This window comes from Geospiza fortis, unplaced genomic scaffold (assembly GCF_000277835.1).
Source record: "Geospiza fortis unplaced genomic scaffold, GeoFor_1.0 scaffold104, whole genome shotgun sequence".
Lineage (NCBI taxonomy): Eukaryota > Metazoa > Chordata > Aves > Passeriformes > Thraupidae > Geospiza > Geospiza fortis.
This window is the reverse complement of record NW_005054325.1, coordinates 6,263,682-6,286,469: the sequence shown is the minus strand read 5'-3', so window position 1 is coordinate 6,286,469 and position 22,788 is coordinate 6,263,682. Positions and strand designations below refer to the sequence as shown.

Below are 22,788 nucleotides of genomic sequence, written 5' to 3'. Positions count from 1 at the left end.
TCTTATATAGAAAATACTTTTTTGTATGTTCTGCCTCTCATGCACTTCAAGACAACTGGTGACATTGCCACCTCACTCTGCAAGTAGTCCCACTGAGCTCTCTGAAAGCAACTCAAAGGATGAAAGTGTGAGAACTTGTCTCCTTGTAAATTCACTTCTACTTTCATCACCTTGAAAGAATCCTAGGTGCCCAATCAAAATTTGCTAACATGGAAGTCTGTTCAAAACTTAAAACTCAGACATCTATAATAATATTTTAGTATTTCTTCCCACCTGAACCATATTTTCCTTTTCAGAGGTGCTAAATAACAAAAGCCTACATGTCCTTGGAGAGGGAGCCTCAGCCTCTCTGAAAAGCAAGGATGTGATTTAAAAGCAGATCTGAACTAAGGTGTTTTTAAAAACAGAACATGCATTAAAGCAACAAGAAAGAAATGTGTCAGCCTCAAAGTTCTACATAAAGATGCTTAATGAATCTTTTTACTGTGTCTCTGGGATAAAACACATAATTAAGCTTATGAAACTCTGCACCAATACTTAAACTGCTTTGCAGTGCAGATTAATTGTGGAAATACATAGTTCCATTTATGGGTGTCAGTAGACTAAAAGAAGTTAGCAGTGACAGTGACATAGTTTAATCTATCCTAATGGACTCTTCAACATTCAGAAATGTGACCATATTGATCATGCAATTCATACTGGATAAAAAGAGGCAATGCACGTTTGTGGCCACATTATACCCTCATCACTCCTGACAGCACTCCCAGCTTATTTAAAACAACATTCAAACCGCACACTGGTTTCCCTTGTGGCTTAATTCTCATTATTCACTGAACTCCTTTTTACTAGAAACTGACTGAAGAGCCAGATTCTGAGCTCATTGTTTGGTTTTTTGCTGACTACAATGAACAGCCTTCTGAGTTTCCAAGCCCAGCATTTCTATACACTCAAAACAGTTGCAACCAACTAGCAAAATAAAAGCAGGTCAGGGATGGGGAGGCAGATGAGTGAAAAGAGTGTACACGTGCTCTTCAGAAAGAATGAGACTGAAAATTAATAAAAGACTTACTCATAGCCTGTAGCAACAAATGACATCATTCAAGCATGTATCCCAAAACAGAAAAAAAAGGGGGGAAAAAAGCATTCATGGATGTGTATTTCTCAGATTGAAGCAAATGGGTTTGAATTACATTACCACTTGAACTCATAATCTTCACCAGAGATATAAGAACTATGAGCACCAGAAAAAAGAATTTTCAGTCACAAGAGGTTCATGCTGATGACAATAGCAAGGATGCTGCCTTTGTTTTTCTGATGGATCAAGAAAGTGTAACTTGGCAGTGGTTCACCAGAAATTACTGCTGTGAGAACCACACACCTCACAGCAGTTGTGACGCTGAGTGCCTGAAATTACTGTCACCTATATGCTCTCTAGATCCTAGACTGCTTTGAAACAGAGAGAAAAGTCATTACCAAGGCTTCCTCATGGACCCTGGCTCTGTGCCAACTCCAATATAGTCAATCCTCCCTGATAAGTTTTCTCCTGACTTTACACCAGCAAGTGTCCTAGGCAATGGCTTTGCAACAGGCTCATGGAGACACTCTCACACTGTATTTGTGGCTTTGAGTGTAGGTGGTTCACACTCTAAAGCCATCTGTGATTTAGCTCGCTCTTTTAGCCATGTAATTTTATCACCTTATGATTTTTGGTTAAGCTGACGCAGTGGTTTTCAACTTGTGGAACTCTTATGCCTCTAGTCCGTACACTGCTTCTCCTGGAAAACCACCAAGAAAAACTGGTTTCTTGCCAGTTGACTCAAATATTCTCTTAAAGGGCTTCAATGAAAAATTGTATAGGGATAGCAAAATTAGCACGAGCTAAAGCATATGATCAGGTCTGACTTTGACTTCAAATGGCCAAAAATGCAATGCATGCCCTGATTAATTGCTCCATTCATTAAGTAAATTGATTGGTAAAACATGGACCTTATATCTAGTCTGAACACTGAATATTATTCTGAATTCATCTGGTCAATTAAAGCACCCTTCATGGTCAGATTTTTTTCATAAGAACAACTTATCTAACATTTTCTTGGGCAGACATGATGGATTTTTCTTTGTTTTCACACTGCATATAAAGTTTCCCACTCAAATAATTCTGATACCTTTTTCTAGCATCCTTGGGAGATCAGAAAATTCCATTGTACTGAGTAACCATATACACATAAAATCTTTTTCAGTGGGCAATAGTTTTAGATCTTGGTCTAAAATGGTCTGTAACGGTCCCTGATCAACTGCACTACTTTGAAATCAACTGCTTATGGATTAAGTCAGGAACTACTCCATATGAAAAGAACCGCCATAAAAACAGGTTATGAATAACTATAACTCTTGACAGCCCTGAGTGTTTGTGTTTCTGATTTCTTATGTTTCTGACTAAATGCCATATGGAATGTTCTCATTATATATTCCCACCACTATCCCCCCCGAATTTAAAGGTGCATGTTTCTTGTGCCAGCAATACACAACTCAAAGCCCAGTACTGGCCACCATTGCATTGTTTTTTCAATACTTGTTTGACTTTTATCTCTTCCTTGCCTTTTTAAATAATAAGAAAAACAAGTGGTATTTACTGCAATGTAAGTGTCAAGAAACTAACAGCCTGATCCAGTTGCCATCAAAATTGTTGCAAAAACATGCACTCTTTCAGGAGGTGGTGTTCTAGACTTGGAATGGACAGGTCCTTCTTGCTCAGGAGCCATCTTTATTCCCAACCAGGTGTCTTACAGTCCAACAGGTCTGCGTGTCTGCACACCTCTGCACCTGCTTCAAAAAATCCTGCTTGTTTTGAAAGCCAGATTCAATCCCTAGGCCATATAGGAAATTGTCCTTTAGAGCAGAGCAATCAAATTTGTAAGACTCCTAGAAATGTCAGTTTTTTTCTAAACAAACCTCTAAATTAGGCCTCTCAGCTAGATTGTATATGTTGCATTTCCATCTTTCTTCTCCTATTAAAGTGAGCATTCTTTATTGTTCATGTTATGAAGTATCTTGTAGTACATCAATAGGGTGAAAAACACATCTGAATTAGCATTACAAAATCAACTTTAACACTGACAGATTTCCAAGGCTGATGATTTTATTTTATTTTCTCTTTCGGTGGACAGCACTACCAGTTTCTACACTTTAAGACTCTTTCTTTCAGTTGAGTGCACTTTGTATGTTGTCAAAAATATCTACCTTTTTATTCTTTTTTTATGTATTCCATTTTCCCCAGTCCTGCACTAGCACCTTGGTTTGATGTTTATTCCATGTAGCAGAAAATACCTCTCACAGAAATGCAAAGGCAGCCTGACAGCAAGCTTCTCTTTGGGCATGTTGACATCATCCTCTTCTCTGAGCCCTAATTCAACTTTCAACACAATGCCTAAAACCGCACAGCCTCTGAGCACAAAAGATGAACACGAGAGTACACTTGTGCATTCTGTTGCCCTGTAAGCAAATTGCCTTGTGAATGAGGAATCAGTCAAATAATGGGTTTGATAGTCTGCATTTAGATAAGCTAAGATAAAGTGCAAAAGTGGGGTTTTTTTGGTGTAGCACAGGCAGCAGCACATCCTGCTCAAAGTTCAGGGCTATGAACATCACTGACTCCTTCTACAGCATCTCTCACATGAAAATACAATAGGCAGCTATTTCATGTGTCATAACTACCTATTTCATGTGTCATAACTACTCTTTTGAAAAAAAAAAAAAGGAAGGTAGGATTTTTTAGCTTCACTGATAGTCCCAACCAGAGTGGCACTTTGCAAAGTGCATATATATCTCATAAAACATATCTCCTGCTTTCACCTCTCTGTTTATATTTACGTGGGCTTTACTGGGAAGAAGGGAAGAATGTCACTGCTTTCATGTAATAGATACAGAAACTCTCTGGGTACGTGCATACAACATTTGTGGGGCACACATTGCTTTCTCTGCTCACCATGATAAGAAACAAGTGCATGCACACAGAGAACTCCTGTGGATTGGATAATGTGCTGTGAATTGCTTCTCAGTGCTAAACTTGTTCAGGCAGTCATATATGTAATGGATTGCATCCAAACCCTCTTCCAATAAGGAGCAACTGAACCACGTACCACTTCATTTCTGAATGCTCCAAGCTCTTTGAGCTTTTGTTTTGAGCTCTGCATTTCAGCAGCTGGAAGTTGATGGAAGAAAGGAGGGAAAAGGCATCCATATTTTTATAGTTTTCCATTCCAAGATAAATAGGCTTGGATGAGAGAAGAGGGAACATAAATGAATCACACAGACAATCTGTTCTTTCAACTGGTGGGGTTGGGAGGTTAAAAGATTTTTACAAATAAACATTTTTTAAAAGGCAAGTATTAGCTTATGTGTTTGACAGAAGGCTGCAATTATGCTCTGCTCTGTACCACATAAAATACTAAAATATGGAAATGTGAGGTTATCTATCCTTCTCTTGTAGAACCAGTACATTCTCTTCCTATCATGATGTCTCATCTGGTACATTACTCAAATTCAAGCCAAAGTATTCCACCACTTGAGATAGCACATAAACAAAAATAATGTGAAGAAATTAATAATAAACACATTACAAAAACCTGCTTCTTGGCCTTCTAAAGTCTTGGTTTCTTTGCTTTGCCAAGGCACAGAGCCCACCAAACCTGCTTGAACCCAGCTTCCTCACTGGGACACAATCTAAAGGTACACTATGTCTTCCACAAGCAGATCTTTGTCATCCTTAACACATTTTCTGCAATGCTGGATTCATGGCCTATGCTGTAGAGTCACAATCTGTTTTATACTGATTTTGAATTTCCCTCATTCTGACAGAAGGACAGCTTTTGGTGTCGGCATATATGGAGAGTCAGCTTCAGGGCTGTTACAACCTGTAACGGTTGGTGACAGCCTCCAAGACACTGGTATGTCAGGCCAAAGACAGCTGGTTGGTAGCAGTCCTGGCCACATTCACTCTTTCACTGACTTCACATGCTCTACAGTTATGATATGGACAGCAGCAAATGGTTTCATAAAATCTGTGCCTGTAGGGGACTTTGCATTTCATATAAATATCAATATAATCACCAGATCTTTATTCCACAGTGACAGAATAGGGGAAAGATCTTATCTTAGCTGTTTAGGGTAATTTGTTTTAAATAGAGTATGTAAAAGCCTAACCACTCTCCCTGTCTTTTAAAAAGTGGTTCATTTCTTCAGTGCAGTTGACCTCAGAGATTCACCACTTTATGTACTGTAATTTGAATGAGAAGTATTTTGCTCTCAAGATTGAGCCTAAGCAGGACTCCGATAAACTAATCTTTGCAAAGCCCACTGTGCTGCTGTGTTTAAGAGAGCCAGAAGCTAGCTATGAGTTATTTTTTTGTGGTTTGCTTTTTTTGTTCTCTTTCAGCAGACTTTTTAGAGTACAGCATGCTGAAAAAATAGGAACAAGGCTCCCCAACAGATACATTCAGTTGTGTCTGAATTCTTCCTTTTGCCAGGCACACAAACCACACAAGCGTTACAGCCATCAGCACAAAACACATCATGTTAAATCCTTCATTTCTTTAACATAATATGAAGTCTCTCTTTCTCTCATATTACCATTCTGGTCTGTCAGGTATGTGAGGTTTTTCAAGGCAACAGGTGTTTTTTGAAATAAAATACAACCTTCCCTTCAGCTCATTATGTGAAAGAGACAGCAGCTGCAAGTATAATGCTGAGGACACATGGTCTATAAGACACCCAGAAGAAAAATACTCCTTGTTCCACTTGTTAAGGTAAAGCACAGATGTTGCTTCAGTGATAAGCATGAGCATAAGGCAACCACAGTCTGCTCCACGTTGTAAATGCAGAATCTAAGATTTCAGAATATTTAGTAGGCTGCAATCAGAATCACCATTTTCTTTATGTAAAGAAAGTTAATGCAATGTCTAAACTCACAGTACTAACAAATACTCCATATCACAGCTTGCATTACACTATCATCAACAATATGCTAGGGACTGTCCACAGACTTGGCTGACAAATTATTAATAATCTTTTATATGGACTCAATTATGAGTAAGAAATAGTGACAAATGCATAAATTAATACACTTACTGATTTAATGATTTAAACATTTACAGATAGTGTATATTAAAAAGGGTTTAGCAATTTAGAATGTTTAATGCAATCTCTTTCCCTGCTTAGTATTGATAGGAAGACTATTTTTGTATCACTCAGATCTAAACTGTTGAGAAATCAACTGCAAAATAATGATGTCTAATGAATGTAAAAACCAAGCTAGAATCAGTCCTTTCCAGAGAGCAATCCTCTGTTCAGTTAGGTCCGTAATTCTTCCTCCAACCCTCTGACCCCCATTTATTTATTTTCCCCTAGTTTCTCTGAAGAACAAATACATATATTGTAGCTTATAGTATAATTGTCTGGGCTTTTTCAAATAAAAAGGGAGTGCAGCATTTCCCTAGAAAAACAAAGATCATATAGGATTGCCTGGTCTTCTTATTCCCTCCTGTTTTTTAGGCCTAACTAGGTCAGAAACTCCGTCCTACAAACCAAAACATGTAACATCAGAAGAAAAAAACACAGATCACAAAATAATCCAGTCATCTTTCTCTGTAAGTAGACATAAATACGAATATTTATGTTGGACTTGCAACATGAATCTCAGTAGCTTGTAGGACTGCACGTTTTTCTGGCTACAGTGTTTGTTCGGTAGAGCAGCAGCAGCAATTAACTGGGAACCGTACACACAGAGGAAGGCCTGATGGCATGGATCTACTAGAAAAGTCAAAAGCATCACACTCCTTCAGATCCAGCTTGCACTGACCCCATCTCTCTTATGTGTGCGATGGTTTTTTTGTTGGTTTTTTTTTTCAAATCTATATTGGTAAGCTGTTGGTAAAATGACTCCATCCTTTGTCAATTACATCGCCACCCATTTTAGGGAAGAAGACCAGCTTCAAAAAATAAAACTACACAAACAAGTTCTGATCACAAGATTAAGATCATAAGGTCAGAAAGTATTCTCATCATGAAAATGATACCACAATACTTCCTTGCTGCAACTTATATTTTTAACAAAAGGTCATCTAAATGGCTGAATCATTTTTAGTTTGCTACATTGTTACAAATGAAAGAGATGTGAGTAATAAAACAAACAACCAGAACAAAATCTCTATATTAATTGGAATGATGATACACATGCCTAGAAAACAACCACAGGAAGTTATCATTGCTTGGGCCCACCTGTTGTTTGCTACCGATTCATTGGCACATGTTCTTAATTGTTCCTGTCCCGCAAAGAGCTCAGCAGCCAACAAAACTATTCAAATTGCTTGTGACTGAGAATATTTATATATTTTGCATTTTATAGTGTTCAACTTTGGTGCTGTAGAAGGCAGGAATCTCTTCTTATGAATCCACACAACCTTGTGCCGTTCCCGAACCAACTGTACTCAGTGTGTTATGCCAGGCTATCTCTACTACAAGAATTAATAACTTAGAGTTTGTTCTGCTATTAAGATAGTCCTCTACTCAGCACTCAAGGCTGATCACACAGATTCCAAGACTTGTACACTTCCCTCATCACGGGAAAATCTGAGTAAATACTTACATGTGTCTTCACATCACCTTCAAGAATCTTGCTGTACCTGAGAAACTCAGCAACACTTCCGTTCAGCAGCCTATCAAAGGCTTCCACATATGGTGCTATGCCTGTAGAGGAGGAATATTCCATTATAATGGGTTCATAAAGTATATAATGCATAGGATGTGTAGCAGATGGAGATGTATCATAGAAACTGAGGAGATTGCAGTAACTTCATTTTTGCTTTATGAAATCAGTGAAAAAGGATGTAAAATTAGTTTCGTCCTAGATAGAAAGAAGAGGAAAAAATCTTGCTCTTGGTAGAACTTGAATAGGAACCTGTAAGAGAATTTCCTGTGAGTAATGTACTGGGAAGCCTCTTTTGTCTTAAAACAACATGTGCTAAAACAAACATCTCTCAGCCCTTCAAGGGACCTGAGGAGTCTAATTCTCTTAACAAAATTCCCCTATTGTACGTTAACCAAATATCATCCCCTGAAAAGAACCTGCATTGTACTTAACAACTATTTTTATACTACTCCATTCCTGAAGATCTCTGTGATGTTTGGTGGCTTTTAATAGCAACCAATTCCATTTCCATAAGAGAGTCCTTGGAATGGGTTGACAGTAGATTTATGCAGTGAGATATGGCTTTGTAATCGCCTCATTTTGTTGTCTCACCTTGCGAAACTGTCACTGGATAAAGAAAGCTCAAACAAGTCTTCCAGACAACATATCCCATTGACTATATATACTATACATTACAAAGGAGGAATAAAGCTTCTATTTTCTATATGGTACACAGAGCAGTTTCCTGATTAAGTGAACAATCAGAAAATGCAGATCGGCCTCAGTCTCTTAAGCACCTAGCTTCTACATGGCACTACGTGGTACCTGTTAAGATAGCAAAAAAAATCTCTCCTTGGATGCTTTCCAACCCTCCCTTTACTCCCTCGTGTCTTATCTATGCTCAGAACCTTTGCCAGATCCAGCATGAATGACACACGTGAATCTGTGACATAGGCAAGATCTGAGAAAACAAGGTTAAAATTCTTCCCTGCCTCTCTCCCTCATTAATAAAGCTTGAGGATTGCTCTGAAGAGGTACCAGGCTTTCCCCAGAGAATTTGCCTTAACCTTTTGGCACTATATAACAATTGTGTCGAAATTCATAGTTATGAAAGCCCTCTTTATTCCACAAGAGTCATCTGGCTCCATGACAGAATAAAAGACATTCTCTGGCAACTGGAGTTTGCAGTGGCCTGTGTGAAAAAGAAAATGTAGTTAGTCAGCTAGGTGGGATTTCAAGGCTCCTTTTGTTCTCTTGATGCCATTCACCTATAATTCTGAGGAATTTCTGGGCTTTCTTCCATATTAAGTGTTTGTGTGTAAACCCCTCAAATGAACTAATGCACAAAAGGTTTTAGCTGTGGAGATGCTTTCCAAAGCCCATTTATATTCCTTTTCAAAATCTGCGCATGCTTCCAAAAGATTCATTGTAACATTTTCCTTTTAGAGCAGAGTTTTACATAACAGTTCCCCAAATTCTCCTATGCAGAACTAGAAAGCAACTATGCTATTTTTTACTATTCAATGCAGCTCACTCCCAGGAGCATTTACTAGAATTTGCTGTGGGCTGTGCAGAGCAACGGAATGATTTATTTGCAGTTCTGCTGCTGTAATGCCCTTTAGGAAAACAGTAAAGGTACATCTCCCAATCCTGTTTCTGAAAACGTACTAATTGAAAAGCAAAGGTTATTGTTTTTTTAATAATTCTAATTATGGAATGGTCTTTTAGGGGATAGAGGTCATGGTTGAAGAAAGAACTATACCTCCATTTCAACTGGAGATTTTAAAAAGGTCACACTCTGGCTTGAGTGTCAGTTTTGAAGGAGAAAAAGAAAGAAGAGACCTGTAAGACTGTTTCCTTTGCAGTGTCTGTGGCAATGTGAACCTCTGCAGAGGCACAGCGACACAGGCACACAGAGTGATGTTTGGGGCACTGTAGGTGTACCAGTCACACAAACTGAAGACTTTCCCAACTGCATCAGCAAAAGCTAATTCCTGAGTCCCTGTGTGAGACAGCTCTGCCTGGAGATGTCATGCAGCCTGGCAAGCACCCCATGGTGCTGCTCATCTCAGCTTCTTACTGCAGTCTCCCAGTGGGTGTGTTTTATAATCACACTTCAACAAGGCTTCTCAGTTGGTTTCTTCTAGGGATCTGCTGGGGCGTTCAGGCTCTGGTTCCCTGGGGGGTGAATCTCTTCACCTGAATGAGCTCTTGGGTCAGGTCAAGAATACAAGCAGTTTTCATGGAAGTACTTGCCATGGTGAGTTACCTCCTGTTCTGAAAGCAGCCCTGGTTCTGCAATACTGTGCTCTAGATAAATACAGATTCACCTAAATGGACTCATTACATGACTAAATTCTTTGAGAACTGCAAATTCCTAGTGGTGATTGATTTATCTGTCAGTTTGTATATGGATATTCCTCCCTGACTTAGCTACAGTTTGCTAGCTGCCTAGGTTCTCTCTGGATTGCAAGCACTTTTTTTAGTGAAGCTTTCTGTGCCTGGCTAACTCATCTGCCATGGAAGCCTGCTGGAAGATGCTCCTTTCCTGCCACAGAAACACACTGCTCTCAGTGAGCTGCCCCACAGCAGCTGCCAGTGTGCAGGCCCATGGCACACAAGGGTGCAGGAAACATCCCTCACACGTGTCAGCTGGCATAGGGGACAACATAGCACCTCATACACTTCACTTGTTGCTGTGTCAGTAAAGGAAGCTGCCTGCAAGTTTAGATGTGTCCTGCATCTTCTGTACAGCAGCTGAGCCCATGCTGGGATGTGCTCTTCTCTGGAGAATGCAAAAAAGGGCAAGGAATACAGAAAGCAAAGAACATGAAGCTAATAATGAGATTCATGCTGGGGTTCTGGATGAATAAAAAAGTCTTGGAGAAAGAAAAGAGCATTTCGATTCCATCATATTTAGAATTACCACATATGTAAAGTTATTTAGCCTATAACTTCAAGAACCACAAAATTAAGGCACGAAAAAATATGATTCAATGATATGATATGAGTAGACAAAGAACAAGCTTTTTTAGTATATTCTCCACCGTAGTGCTTTGGAGAACCACTTGAGAACTGAGAGCTCAAGAGATAAGAATGTAAGGCCATGGATTTATAGCAGTCTTTAGTGAGCAAGTGCTTCCAAACAAACTCATGTTTGATTAAGGATGTTAAACAAATTAAGTGGGTCTGCACTGTGAAATTCAGAGAGAGCTGGCAAATCAACAGTGTTTATATTAGTAACTTCTATAGGAATATTTATGCTGCACATTTAGGGGATGTCTTATTTCTTCTGCTAATTGGGCTCAAGCAGACATTTTCACCTGGGGAGTTATTTACAATAAAAGATCCTTCAGGTATTTGAGCTGGGTTATTCCCCTTTACAACAATATAAGTTGTAACTATAATTGCTAAAATGGAAAGAGTAATAGAGCTTGAGACATGGACAGTATATTTAAGAAAGAGTAAAATCATTAATTTTCTAGGCCATATTAGTTTAGAATTGTGCATGCTACTAAGCTTGTCACATGGCACTTCTAAATACAATTTTTAAAATATTACTTTATTTTGATACAGAATTTGTAGGAGGTGGGATTGCATTCCCTCTTAGAAGACAAATGTATACATTAATTGTAATTTTTTAATAACAGAGAGATGGTACTGCAAAATAACATACTTACTTCCATTGACTCCATTGATGCCATCACATTCCATTCCACCAGATCTGTGTGAATCTGAAAACAATGATTCAAGTCGAGTCACTGCTTTCTCCAATCTCTCCATCAAGCCATGAGTCTCTGCCATTCTGAAAAAAATCATTATGGATAGAAAGTGTTAGACTCCTCTCAGTGAAGTCCTTGCTTCAATGTTGCAGTTCTGTTCATCTCGTGGCTTTTTCTTTTATGGTAAAACTCTCATTTTTTAAGCACTGTCTTTCTGGTACATAAACATTTGCAGTGAAGCAGCTGACAAAGGGTAAGTTACTTCTTTGTCAGCAGGGATCAGCACTCAACTCTGGCTCTTCCTTCTAAGTAGCAGGTTCCAACCACTGCTAGCATAGCTTTTAACAGTCTGCCTGTGAACAGCTTAAGACAAAATGCATATATATGCTCCCAACCAGATACTGAGACAACTGGAATAGTCATAGAAGTAATTGGTAAAATCTTATGCCTACAATGATTTGAGTCAGCATTTACAGAGACTAAAATACAGACCCAATTAATACTTTCTGATTTTTAAAAAGGTTCATTCTGAAATTTGCCTCGGTCTTTTAAACTTTGTAGTAGGACCCAGCCACTTGACTGAAGACTACACAAAAATCCAAGAAGGTCTCCTGTTTATTTTTCTTATATGCTTTACCATCACTTTTTTTCTTACAGAAGCACCCAATATGAACTAGTGTTTCCCATGCTTTTAAAATCAAATGCTAATTAACATTTGGATAGGAAAAAAATCCAGAGGCCTGCTTGTGCAGTACTGCTGCAGTGCTTTTGGTTTAAGATTAAATAGAAATTAGGTTACATTTTTAACAACTCACACATTGCCTTTTTTCTTCACAATGTGATTATCTGCTCTCTTACATGTGAGGCAGTGTAGGCATTGACATTTTTGAATATTGGCCAATCTCTTGGGAAAAAAGTGCTATATACCATACAGAGTGAGAAAGTTACATAAGCAAAGGCAAAGCTATGTTTAAATCCCCTGTTATTTAGTAGAGCGAGTTTAATGTACACGTTCCCCACTTAAGGTTGTGTTTGATCCTGATAAGTGACATTCGGCAAGGGGTGCATGCGATGATGATGGCTCTTGATTAACATGATCCCTGTGGCCACTTCCAGCCCAGTCGCCACACCAGGCTGCATTCCCTGCCCAGCACTGGGATGTGCAAAAGCAGGAGCAACATGGGAATGCACATCCCCAGCTGGGGCAAGCAGGGAGTCAGAGGCTCTCTGGGGCCATCATCCTGTGGTGTTCTTCCACAAGACATTGATTCCTGTATGGCTCGGAGACTAGAATGGTTGGGCAGACATGGAACAAAAGTGTAAATGTATTAGTTGCTAAAGAACAGCCTGGTGGTACTGCAGATATATTAAAGCCTAATAGCAGATTCCAATAAAATGCACCACTATGCAACACTCAGCAACCAAACCAAATATTGCTGCTTCAGTGTCTCCACAGCCAGTACAGAGTGCCTAAATGTTATACTAAACATATATAGTTTATACAAAATATAAATGTTAAATAAGTAAAGTACCACGGAAATAAATGTTTTCATTTACAAACAAGTACTACTAATTCTTATTAGTAAAATATAATCATATTTTTCTTCTAAAAATTTAAGCATGAGAAGAAATTAGCTACTAGGACTGTGGAAACATGTGCAAAGCTCTTGTGCTCTGAGTCACGCTGCCTTTCAAATAGGGTGGGACTTTCAGACTTTATAACTGTAATGAGGTTTGTGTTTGACCTAAAAGTGAAGCAGATTTTACAGCATGGAGCACTTAAAAGAACCATTCTTGCGAGGAAGTTTTGTCTGGAATTTACAGGGTTTTCCTATTCATATTAAATAAAAAATCAAACCCCCAAAAGAGGATGACATTAGACAGCATGCATACGAACAGTGTAAAAATTCAGAGGGGCTCTCTTGTCTTATCACAGAATGGGTCAGGCTGGAAGGGACCTCAGAGGGGTCCTCTGGTCCAACCTTCCCACTCAAGCAGTCATCCCAGAGTACATGGCATAGGATTGCATCCAGACAGTTCCTGAATATCACCAGTGAGGGAGATTCCACAACCCCTTTGGGCAACCAGTTCCAGTGCTCAGTCCCTTGCACAGTAAAGTTCTTCCTCATATTCAGGTGGAACATCTGGGCATCAGCTGCTGCCCACTGCCTCTTGTGCTATTGTTGGGCACCACTGAGAAGAGCCTGGATCTGTCCTCTTGACACCCTCCCTTCAGATACTGATAAACATTGATGAGGTCCCCTCTCAGTTCCCTCCTGAGGCTGAACAGGCCCAGCTCCCTCAGCCTTTCCTCATGAAAGAGATGCTGCACTTGCTTGGTCAGCTTTGCATCTGTCCACTGGACCTGCTCCAGGAGCTCCATGTCTCCCTTGTGCTGAGGAGCCCAGAACTGGACACAGCACTCCAGGTGTGACCTCACCAGGGCCCATTAGTCATGTAGTGAGTCAATTTAGGTGAATCTGTGTTTATCCAGAGCACAGTACTGCAGAACGAGGCCTGCTTTCAGAACAGGAGACAACTCACCATGCCAGGTGAGTTATCCATGAAAACTCTTTATTCTTGACCTGACCTAAGAGTTCAGTCAGGTGAAGAGCAGAGGGGTGGGATCATCTCTCTTGACCCACTGGCAATGTACTTTCTTTATACTGCAAAATGCACACTATTCTGTTTGAAAAATTAATTCACTTAAAAAAAAAAACCTCAAATTTTTGTAAGGTTACAAATATCTTGGCAGGAATGAGATGAATGGATCAGGGGAGCTTCTGAAATATTCAAACTTTTACAAAAACTTTAAAACTTTTCTTAAAACAAAACACTGTTAATCCTAAAAAATATTATGAGTACATTCTTTTCACATTTTACCCTACTACATAAAAGCCTGAAATGGTGTCTATTTTAAAAGTTCTGTTTTCAACCACTCTAAAGTCTGGATGGTGCAACATAGCATATTAACACATAACATAGCATACAGTCAACTAATTTCATCAGTATTTTAAAATATATTTTTAGTATAGTACCTATATTTTTATGTAAAGATACAGTCTGGTAAGTTGGTTTTTTTTTCATTTGCCTTAAAATTTTCCTTGATGATGTCATCAAATGCACAATTATGCACAAACTTCTATGGAAGACCTGTTACTTTTTGGCCTCTTCAGCCCGATTTTGCCTGTGAAAGAATCCAATTGTTTGTTTACAAACTCAATGATTTGAGTGCACACACCAGGAGGTCTGAGGAGTCTCACAAATGAGCAGACTTCTAATGTACTACCCAATAAATGACCTTCTGTAAGACAGTAAGAATACACATTACAGTGTCAGAAGTTCAGGGGAATAACCCAGCTCAAAAACCTGAAGGATCTTTTTATGCAATACCTTCCTGCTACCACATAGTCTTTTACTCACTATATTCTTCACTGTTTCATTCTAGTCCCATTAACTGGAGAACTACAGTGTTCTTCCAAAAGCAGGCATCACCAGCAATCATAGAATAATATATTGTCAGAGTCTTTAAACAGAAGTAGAAACCATTTTTACCCTAATATTAGGCATGTCAGGTTTCTAATCTTTTTATATAGAATATTACACTCAGTAATTGTCATCTTTACACTGTCTACCTTTTTATCTGTAGATTTATATAACCATGAGTACATGGTATTTCCATCTATTTCTATACATATATGTACATGCACGTAAGAGTACACACAGTTATGCCTGTCATGTATGAATAAAGTGCAAAAACACTCTTGTGATTACTGTCCATAACACTAAAAGAGCAATCAGTTGTACATATTCAAACCCTACATTTACACCTCTCTTCACCATTAAATGACACAGTGTTATCTACCTTACAAACAACACAGGAATTAAAGTTACTGTTCTAAACATCCACTGAACAATAGCATGGAAACTCTCTTAATCCATTCTCATTCTAAATACTGACATCTTTGCCTATACATTGGGATTTACATATTTGGCTCATGTTATGACACACTTCAGCATTTTCTTGGCCTATATTCAGCTGTTTATCTGATTACTTATTCCACACTGCACTTTGCCTGGTCAAAGAGACACCACAAAGCCACAGCTCAAAAGGAATCAGAATACAAATGGCAAAGCTTGACTCTGTGAAGATACTATCTGCCATGATACAGCATCAGAGCTTATATTATAAATAAATAATAAGATTGGTCTACTTACAGTGTCAAATTAAATCTCTGCACATTAAAGAAAAGAGGATGTAAATATGTCTGTGGCATGCTTCCACTCTCATAAAGCTTTTATTATTTTTTATTTCAAGAGAGACTCTCTATCTCACCTGTCAGGATTTTAATTAAAGATTTGATCTTGAAGTGATTATCAGGGTTAACCATGTATCTTTTCCCAGAGCTGATGCTGACCACCTATAAAGAGTTAAAAATAACAATGCTTTAACTCCCATGTAATCCTTATCCAGTTGCTCTCCTGGTGAAGAACACTGTCCTTCACTGAAAGTAAGGTCACCTAAGAGTCAGGAAAGGTGTTAACACACATCTACTGACAAATCATTTAAACGCAACATTGGTAACCGTCTCTTGGGGACAAAATCAAGACAGAAGATCCACAGCTCTGCCCTGTTTACTGTTAGTGGTATCTTTTTTGGGAGTGCTAAAGGCATGTGGTAGTAGTACCATCTGTCATTTCTTCCACAAAAGAAGTAAAGCCAAAACCAGGTATAACAAAGCATGCTGAAACTCAAAGAGTGGATTTCTTCTTATAGACAGGCCTCGGGAGATCACTGCTTTCCTCCCCAGCTGTTTCAAAGCACCATTTATCTATTATCAGGGGGAAAAAACTTGGCTGTAGACTAGAATTTCCTGACATGATCCCAAACAGCAAACTGTAAGTCAAAACACACACATACTATTCCTGTTACTACAGTATGTGACTTACAACAGAGGACAATATTGCTCCATCCTCAAGAAGAAACAAGTTGTAATGAATGCACAGGGAAAAGCAGTACAGCAGCATAAAGCGGAAAAAACCATATGATGACATACCAGGCATGTAAAAATGGAGTTTTGAACAAAGGAATGGTGCTACCTTGTAAAGTATGAAATGATTCTCTCAAACATCAGCAAGAGATAGAGTACAAAGTGCCACAGTTTTTTTACTTCCTAGCATTCTATTAATTTGAAAGGAAAATAAATGACCTGTTAATTTATTTGCTTTCCTCCCCTGCCCCCACTCAGTACCAGTTCTTCCAAATTCATCGAGCATCTGAAAATTAATGCCAGGTCTCACTCATGCACCTCATCTGATATCCTACATGTCAGATTTGGATTTCCTCTCTATGCCAAAAAAGATGCCTAAACCAGAATATAGGCAACAATGTGCATTTTAATTGTATTCACCATTGCTGCACTGCCTTGGAAGTGGAAAATCACACTGTCCTTGGAAGTACAGCACGTTGCACATGTGCTTTCTCTCTTAATCTTTTAATAAATTGCTACCAAGATATTAAATAAAATACACAACCCCCCAGGTTGCCAGGTGGTACTATCAGAGAGTGAGTCAGGAACATTTTAGAGATCCAAAGCACTGTATCCTCTGAGAGTTCCTCTGTACAATTTACGTCAACATACATCAAGGGAGGAGAAATGCATTCCTGAATATCCCCTCACATTACAAAAGCATCTTACAGCACTTCATTTCTGACACAAACACAGACAGCCTGAGTCTGAAATGGCTCTTTTTCCTATATCATCATTCAAACACCTGCAAATCCAAGCTGTTTTGAGTAAGCAGTCTCTTTGCCACCTTTACCATGAGACCCAAATTCCTACTGCACCCCATTCTTGTTCAGAACCCCACTGGCTTGGGGTCTCTGGAGTTCCTCATTCCCAGATAGAGCTTGGAAGCAGCTCAGTACTGGCTGGGTGGTAAGAAGGAGCACTTGAAATTCTTTGGGTTGCTATCACAAAAGATTCTGGGCAGAGAATGCAAAAGGAACAGTGGTGAGAAGAAAGTATGTGTTGGTAGACCAATAGGAACATTACCTTGTATGGTTTGTATTTTGTTTTCCATTAGCTGTAGGGGAGGAATGTAAACATATTCTTCTCAAACTGATGTCAATTTGGATTAAACCAGAAGACCTCTCAGTAAGGCCCTGTGTGAGAAGAATGATTTGAGTTTCAAATCAGAGCCTTTTTTATTGTTTTGCTCCTAAATCTACTACAAGCTCATTTGGGACCAATTAATTCTGAAGTATAGAGAATTATTTAATTTTTAAACCTAGTTAAAATATCTAGTTTTGTATATCAAACAGTATTAGAATTTTGACTTTTTTTTTTGTTAAGATGGACAGTTATACCTGAAATAGCAAAAAGACAAAAATGTCTGTATGACTTCTGCTTTTTGTGGATGAATGTGCCATTTTCACTATTAAGTTGATCTGAAGTCTTGGCTGACTCTAGTGTACTCATCATAAAATATTTCTGTCTGTAGCTCACTGTGTGTGTTAAACCCACTGCTATGCTATGAATGAGTCCCTTATGGCTGTGCATGAGTGTGCTACATCAATTATCTTGTGTGTGGACTTCTTTCTTTGGCATAACGTCTGTGTTTTTAAAGGGCTACTTCTAATAAGCAAAAAAGCATTTGCATAGAAGAAGTAAAAGCAGGTTCATGTTGAACATCTCCCACTTAACCCAAGTATTTTCCTTTGTCTGGCCTTATGCTGTTGGTACCACAAAGTATAACTTTCTGTTTGCATTCTGGCTCCTCCTCTGCTTCTCTCCCTCTCCTAGTGATCAGGCTGCTGTCTACAAAACCATGTTGAAAAAGAATAGAGCTCTTTATTCATCCCACTGTTCAGAAAAATTGTAAAACTTGCATCATAAAACAATCTCTGTTTTGACAAATACCTCTAAGACTGTTGATGCATTTTAGATTTCTTATCACATCCCAGTTTAGTCCCATAATATGGGTAACTGCACACATCAAGCTGTATGTCTACAAGTCAATGTAATAATAACAACATGGACTGCAATTAGGCCTCTGATAATTTAATATGAATTCTTTAAAATATGGCATGTGTTCATATATGTGCTTAGTATCTCCTGGAGTATCAGTTCACTTCCTAATTATTGGGAAGTTCTGTGAAGAGCTTCTATCCCTTGCTGAATAATTTTGACTGTCATGAATTTTGTGATCACAAAGAGCAAGTTCATTACTTAATGATATACTGAAGCAGTCAAGACTGCTTGACAGTTTGTGTAAGCATGATTGACTTAAAATAACCAAGGCAACCCAGTTTCTAAGTACATTCTCCTATTCCTTTTATGCTCACTTTTCATGTCACCACTGCTCATGGTCTTTTGTCTTCTTGGTTTTATTTTCTTCTCTCTCTCAAATGAAGTGTACAAGTTTTAATATCTGTGCAATCAACAGAAATGCAGTGTTCTTAGCCACCTCATTTACTATATATTAGCGTTGGGCTCTTCATGTAATCAAGCATCCTAAAGGCCTTACAAGCCATTTAATTATCTGTCACAAGTCCAATTACTGTATGTAAGCAGACTGCCTTGCTGAACCAAGAAAATACTGTATGCAGGCATTGATTTTATTCAAGTGCTTCAGTGCAGTTCATAATAACTGAACAGTAAGATCCTTTATGCTATGGTTCCAAACAAATTGAATTTGAACTCTCTGAAAGGGTAAATTCCACAAAGTACAAATGTTTCAGTACTTCCAGGATGTGCAAGGAAGAAAACAAAGGAGGAAGTTAAAACTAAGTGAAAGGTATTGCAAGCTCTAAAAACAGAAACTGTGAAATTACTTCTGAAGAAAAGACAAGAGTTATTCAGTACCAAGGCTTGTAACAGTTTTGTTTGCTGTGCTGGTGGCCTTTCACAAAGCTTCCACACCCTACTTCTCATGCATATCCATATTATGTTGAAGCCTGAATAGTTGGGCTTGATTTCAGCCAAGTTTGCAAGTGTTCCTGCTCTTACCAGAACATCCTGCTGCAATCTGTGTCTGATGGTCTCAGGCTCATCATGGCTGTTCCACTCAGCCTGTAGCCAGTGGCTCTTCCTCCAGCACAACAGCAGCCAGCAGGGCTTAAGCAAACTTTTTGCCATATGAGTCCTCCCTCTGCTCTGCAGCTCAATTGGGATCTTTATTGGTCACAAAAACTTATGGTCTCCATGCATCTCCCATTCTAAAACTCATCCCACTGATTTTGTAATACTGCTAGCATTGCAGTTTGTGCCTTTGCTTCTGATTCAGGATGAAATGGGCCAGCTGCTACTAAACTAGACCTTTCCATTTCCTGATATAACCTGGTTACTACCTAAGAGGTCCTAAGCTTTAATGATAATCAATGCAACCTGCTCATATACAAGATCTCAGACATTTAACTATTTATCCCTCCTGAATTTCAGTGTGAGGTCTTGCTAAACACAGAGAAAGCAAACTGGACCCACCCTAGAGGCTTGTAAAAGTCAGCCTTTTTGAGGATGGCTGTTGCTTTAGAGGGCCCAGAGGTGCTAGGTGAATTAGTCTGCTGTTTCTAAACAATGACAGATTATACACAGAAATGTAAATGCTCTTTGCATTCCTTCCAAAGAGCAATTAATTAAATATTTAAACGAATACAAAACATAGCTTAAAACTTAGGATCTGAGTAGATCTTCTTGGAAAAATGTGCCACTATTTAATTATGTAATTGAGCATTTTCCTGTTTCATTTTTTTTATATAGCCCACAAAAGCATTAAGGCTTTAATTCCCAGCATACTACTACTGGTGTTTGGAATTCTACAAGCAACCTCTTTGGCTTGCCGTTCCCTGAAAAATTGTGGGCCAGACAAAACAATTCCCATTAGCATATACTAAGGAAAGTAGTCTCAATGGGACCTTTTAAATAACAAAAAGTCCCTGAAACTGATAGTCAGAATACCTTAAGTACACAGGTGAAATTAAGACAGCAGTAGGCAGTATGTGTATAGACTGTAGAGGTGTCTGTGCCATAAAGTCTTGCTAAATGGTGACAGAGGTCACAGAGATTTAAGAAGCTCCACATTCCCTACTCTTGATGAAGCATCTGAATCAGCATAATGATTGCCATAGATGCAGCTGTGCTCATGCATGCTTTTGTCACTTCAGCACACAGTGCTTAGTAAAGGTGTTGCTATTCTGGTATAGTTGTTAGCAGTGACATTCTGAAGAAGAGCTGAATCTTTAGAGTTTGAAGTATTATGTAAGCAACTGGAATGGACTCTGTACCACATGAAAATGGCAAGTTCCCATTTGTCCCCTCTACAGCAAAAGATGCACTTGAAGATTTAGAAAAAGGAATTAAAATTATTTATATATATCAGGGGTACTTTATCAAGCAAAATTCTTTAACCAGTTCATAATAAAGCAGAAGAATAACTGCAAAAAATGTATGCCTTATCTATCATAGGTGTTTCTTTGGTTTTGCCCCAATAAGCACAGAATGTTCCCTTTCATGTAGTCAGATGTTCCAGTAAGCAGCAACTGCAGCTACTGAGTTTGCTGCTGTTGCACGTGACGTTAGAACTCGTGCAGAACCACTAAGAATATTCTTTAACATATTTGGCAGTTCATCATTTCTCTCCCTAGAGTTCAAACCAACTGCAACTTTATTGCCACTGACAGGCCACAGATTAAAGCATAGATTATCTGACTTTGTTCAGGTGATGTTGCAAGTCAACATTGAGCCTGAGAGTTAAATACAAGTTGCCTGGTTTCCAGTCCTCCTTACTCACTCTATTTTTCCAGTACCTGCTAATTCAGATTACCAAGAATTTTGGACCTGGGTGAATTTTAATCACTTTTTTTTTTTTAACTTAGGGTGCCCAATGTATTTTGCATATTTAATAAAAATGATACAGTGGGATCAGAATATCTAATGATGGGAGGGAATTTAATACATGTAATCTTAGTATCCTTGCTCCTTATGGTATACTAAGAAGCACTTTTCTCCATTGAAGTGAGAGCCACAGCTGACAAAGAATAATGAAAACATGTCAGAGGTTGGTTCTACCATTATAGTAAATAATGCACATCCTCTTCATTTTTATTTAATTGAGAAAACATATTTTATTCATTAAGTTTGGAGTTCTGCCTGTCCACCTTCCACATCTGAGCAGCATTCAAGGGGAAAGACACAAAGGAATCATAGGGGTATTCAGAAGACTTGCATTTTTGTTAAGCCCAAGACCAAAAAGACCATATTGTTGTATGTGCCTGGCTTTGTTGCAGAAGGTAGATTGCCTTTGTTCTTGTGCAAACTTGCTCAAAATAGAGTCAGTGTTATAAAATCCTGGTACTGAAAATGCATTATACCAGAAAAAAGTTTACTATCATTTGCATAATAAGCAATTAAAAGGAAATGCTAGGATAAAATTTGCACAAAAATTAGGGTATCACAGTAATGTCTTCAAAGGCCATTATTTGGGAGTACTGTATTGAGTTCCAACTCATTCCATCTACCATGTTACTATACCAAATTATTTTTCCAGTTACATTTCTGAAGTAGGATGAGTCTTCTCATTACAATTTCACAAAACAATGAAACATAGTAGTCCATAAACCACTGCCACTTTTGCCTGGCTTAGAAACAAATTTATAAAATCTGCAGGTATATCCCACTCAGATGCCCTGCTAAACAGATCCCTTCCAACTACTTCCAAATGGACTGGCTTCTGTGAAGGGGGCTTTTTCTGACATTTTCCATCACTCAGAAACAATTAGGTAAGGTATATAAAAAAAGCTTTCTTCACCAGATGGTCTTTGTTTTTTAAGACTACCCCTACAAAATCTGAATTCCACTTGATAAAAATCCTCAGTGTTGATGCTGTAATGCCAAGATACAAATCTACAGCAATCCCCAAAGCAAAGGACAGATTGCACATTTTTGGGTGAGGTCATAAGAAGTTCTTCTCGGTGTTGGCTGCGTCTCTGGGGGAGTGCTCCTGATGTCAAGTTACGGCAAAATGCAGGACCTCGGCTTCACGGGTCTTCATTTCTGCCTTCCTCTCGCCCTCTCTGAAAGCTACCTGTATTTGAAGTATCTTTTATATAAAGGTATATATTACGCCTTTAGGACGCTCACCCTAAGATGCTATTTAACCCTTTCCTCTGGGCTAAACCTGCAGGCTCTTCTGTCACCTGCACCACACGCACACCTCCGGCTCCAAGGGCGGGGGGATCCAAGGGCTCGGCGCCCCAACACCCAGCGGCACTACAGCCACCTGCCTCAGAATTAGATCATCTTACGCTGATTAAGAGAGTTCAAGACCGGCACCGCTTGACCGCCAGGTCTGCACAAACAAGCCGAGGGCATTTTTAATAAC

The 22,788-nt window shown here is 38.8% G+C and overlaps 1 protein-coding gene across 1 annotated transcript in view; it reads right to left on the bottom strand.

Moving 5' to 3' along the window:
• Positions 1-22,788, bottom strand: part of CAP2 (cyclase associated actin cytoskeleton regulatory protein 2) — a 69,791-nt gene that overhangs the window by 46,428 nt on the left and 575 nt on the right. Inside the window, exons 2-3 of the mRNA XM_005420982.2 lie at positions 11,365-11,489; positions 7,643-7,743 (exon numbers count right to left, since the gene is read on the bottom strand). Of these exons, the coding sequence (XP_005421039.1) occupies positions 7,643-7,743; positions 11,365-11,488 (225 nt within the window). The 5' untranslated portion in view covers position 11,489. The remainder of the gene's footprint in view (positions 1-7,642; positions 7,744-11,364; positions 11,490-22,788) is intronic.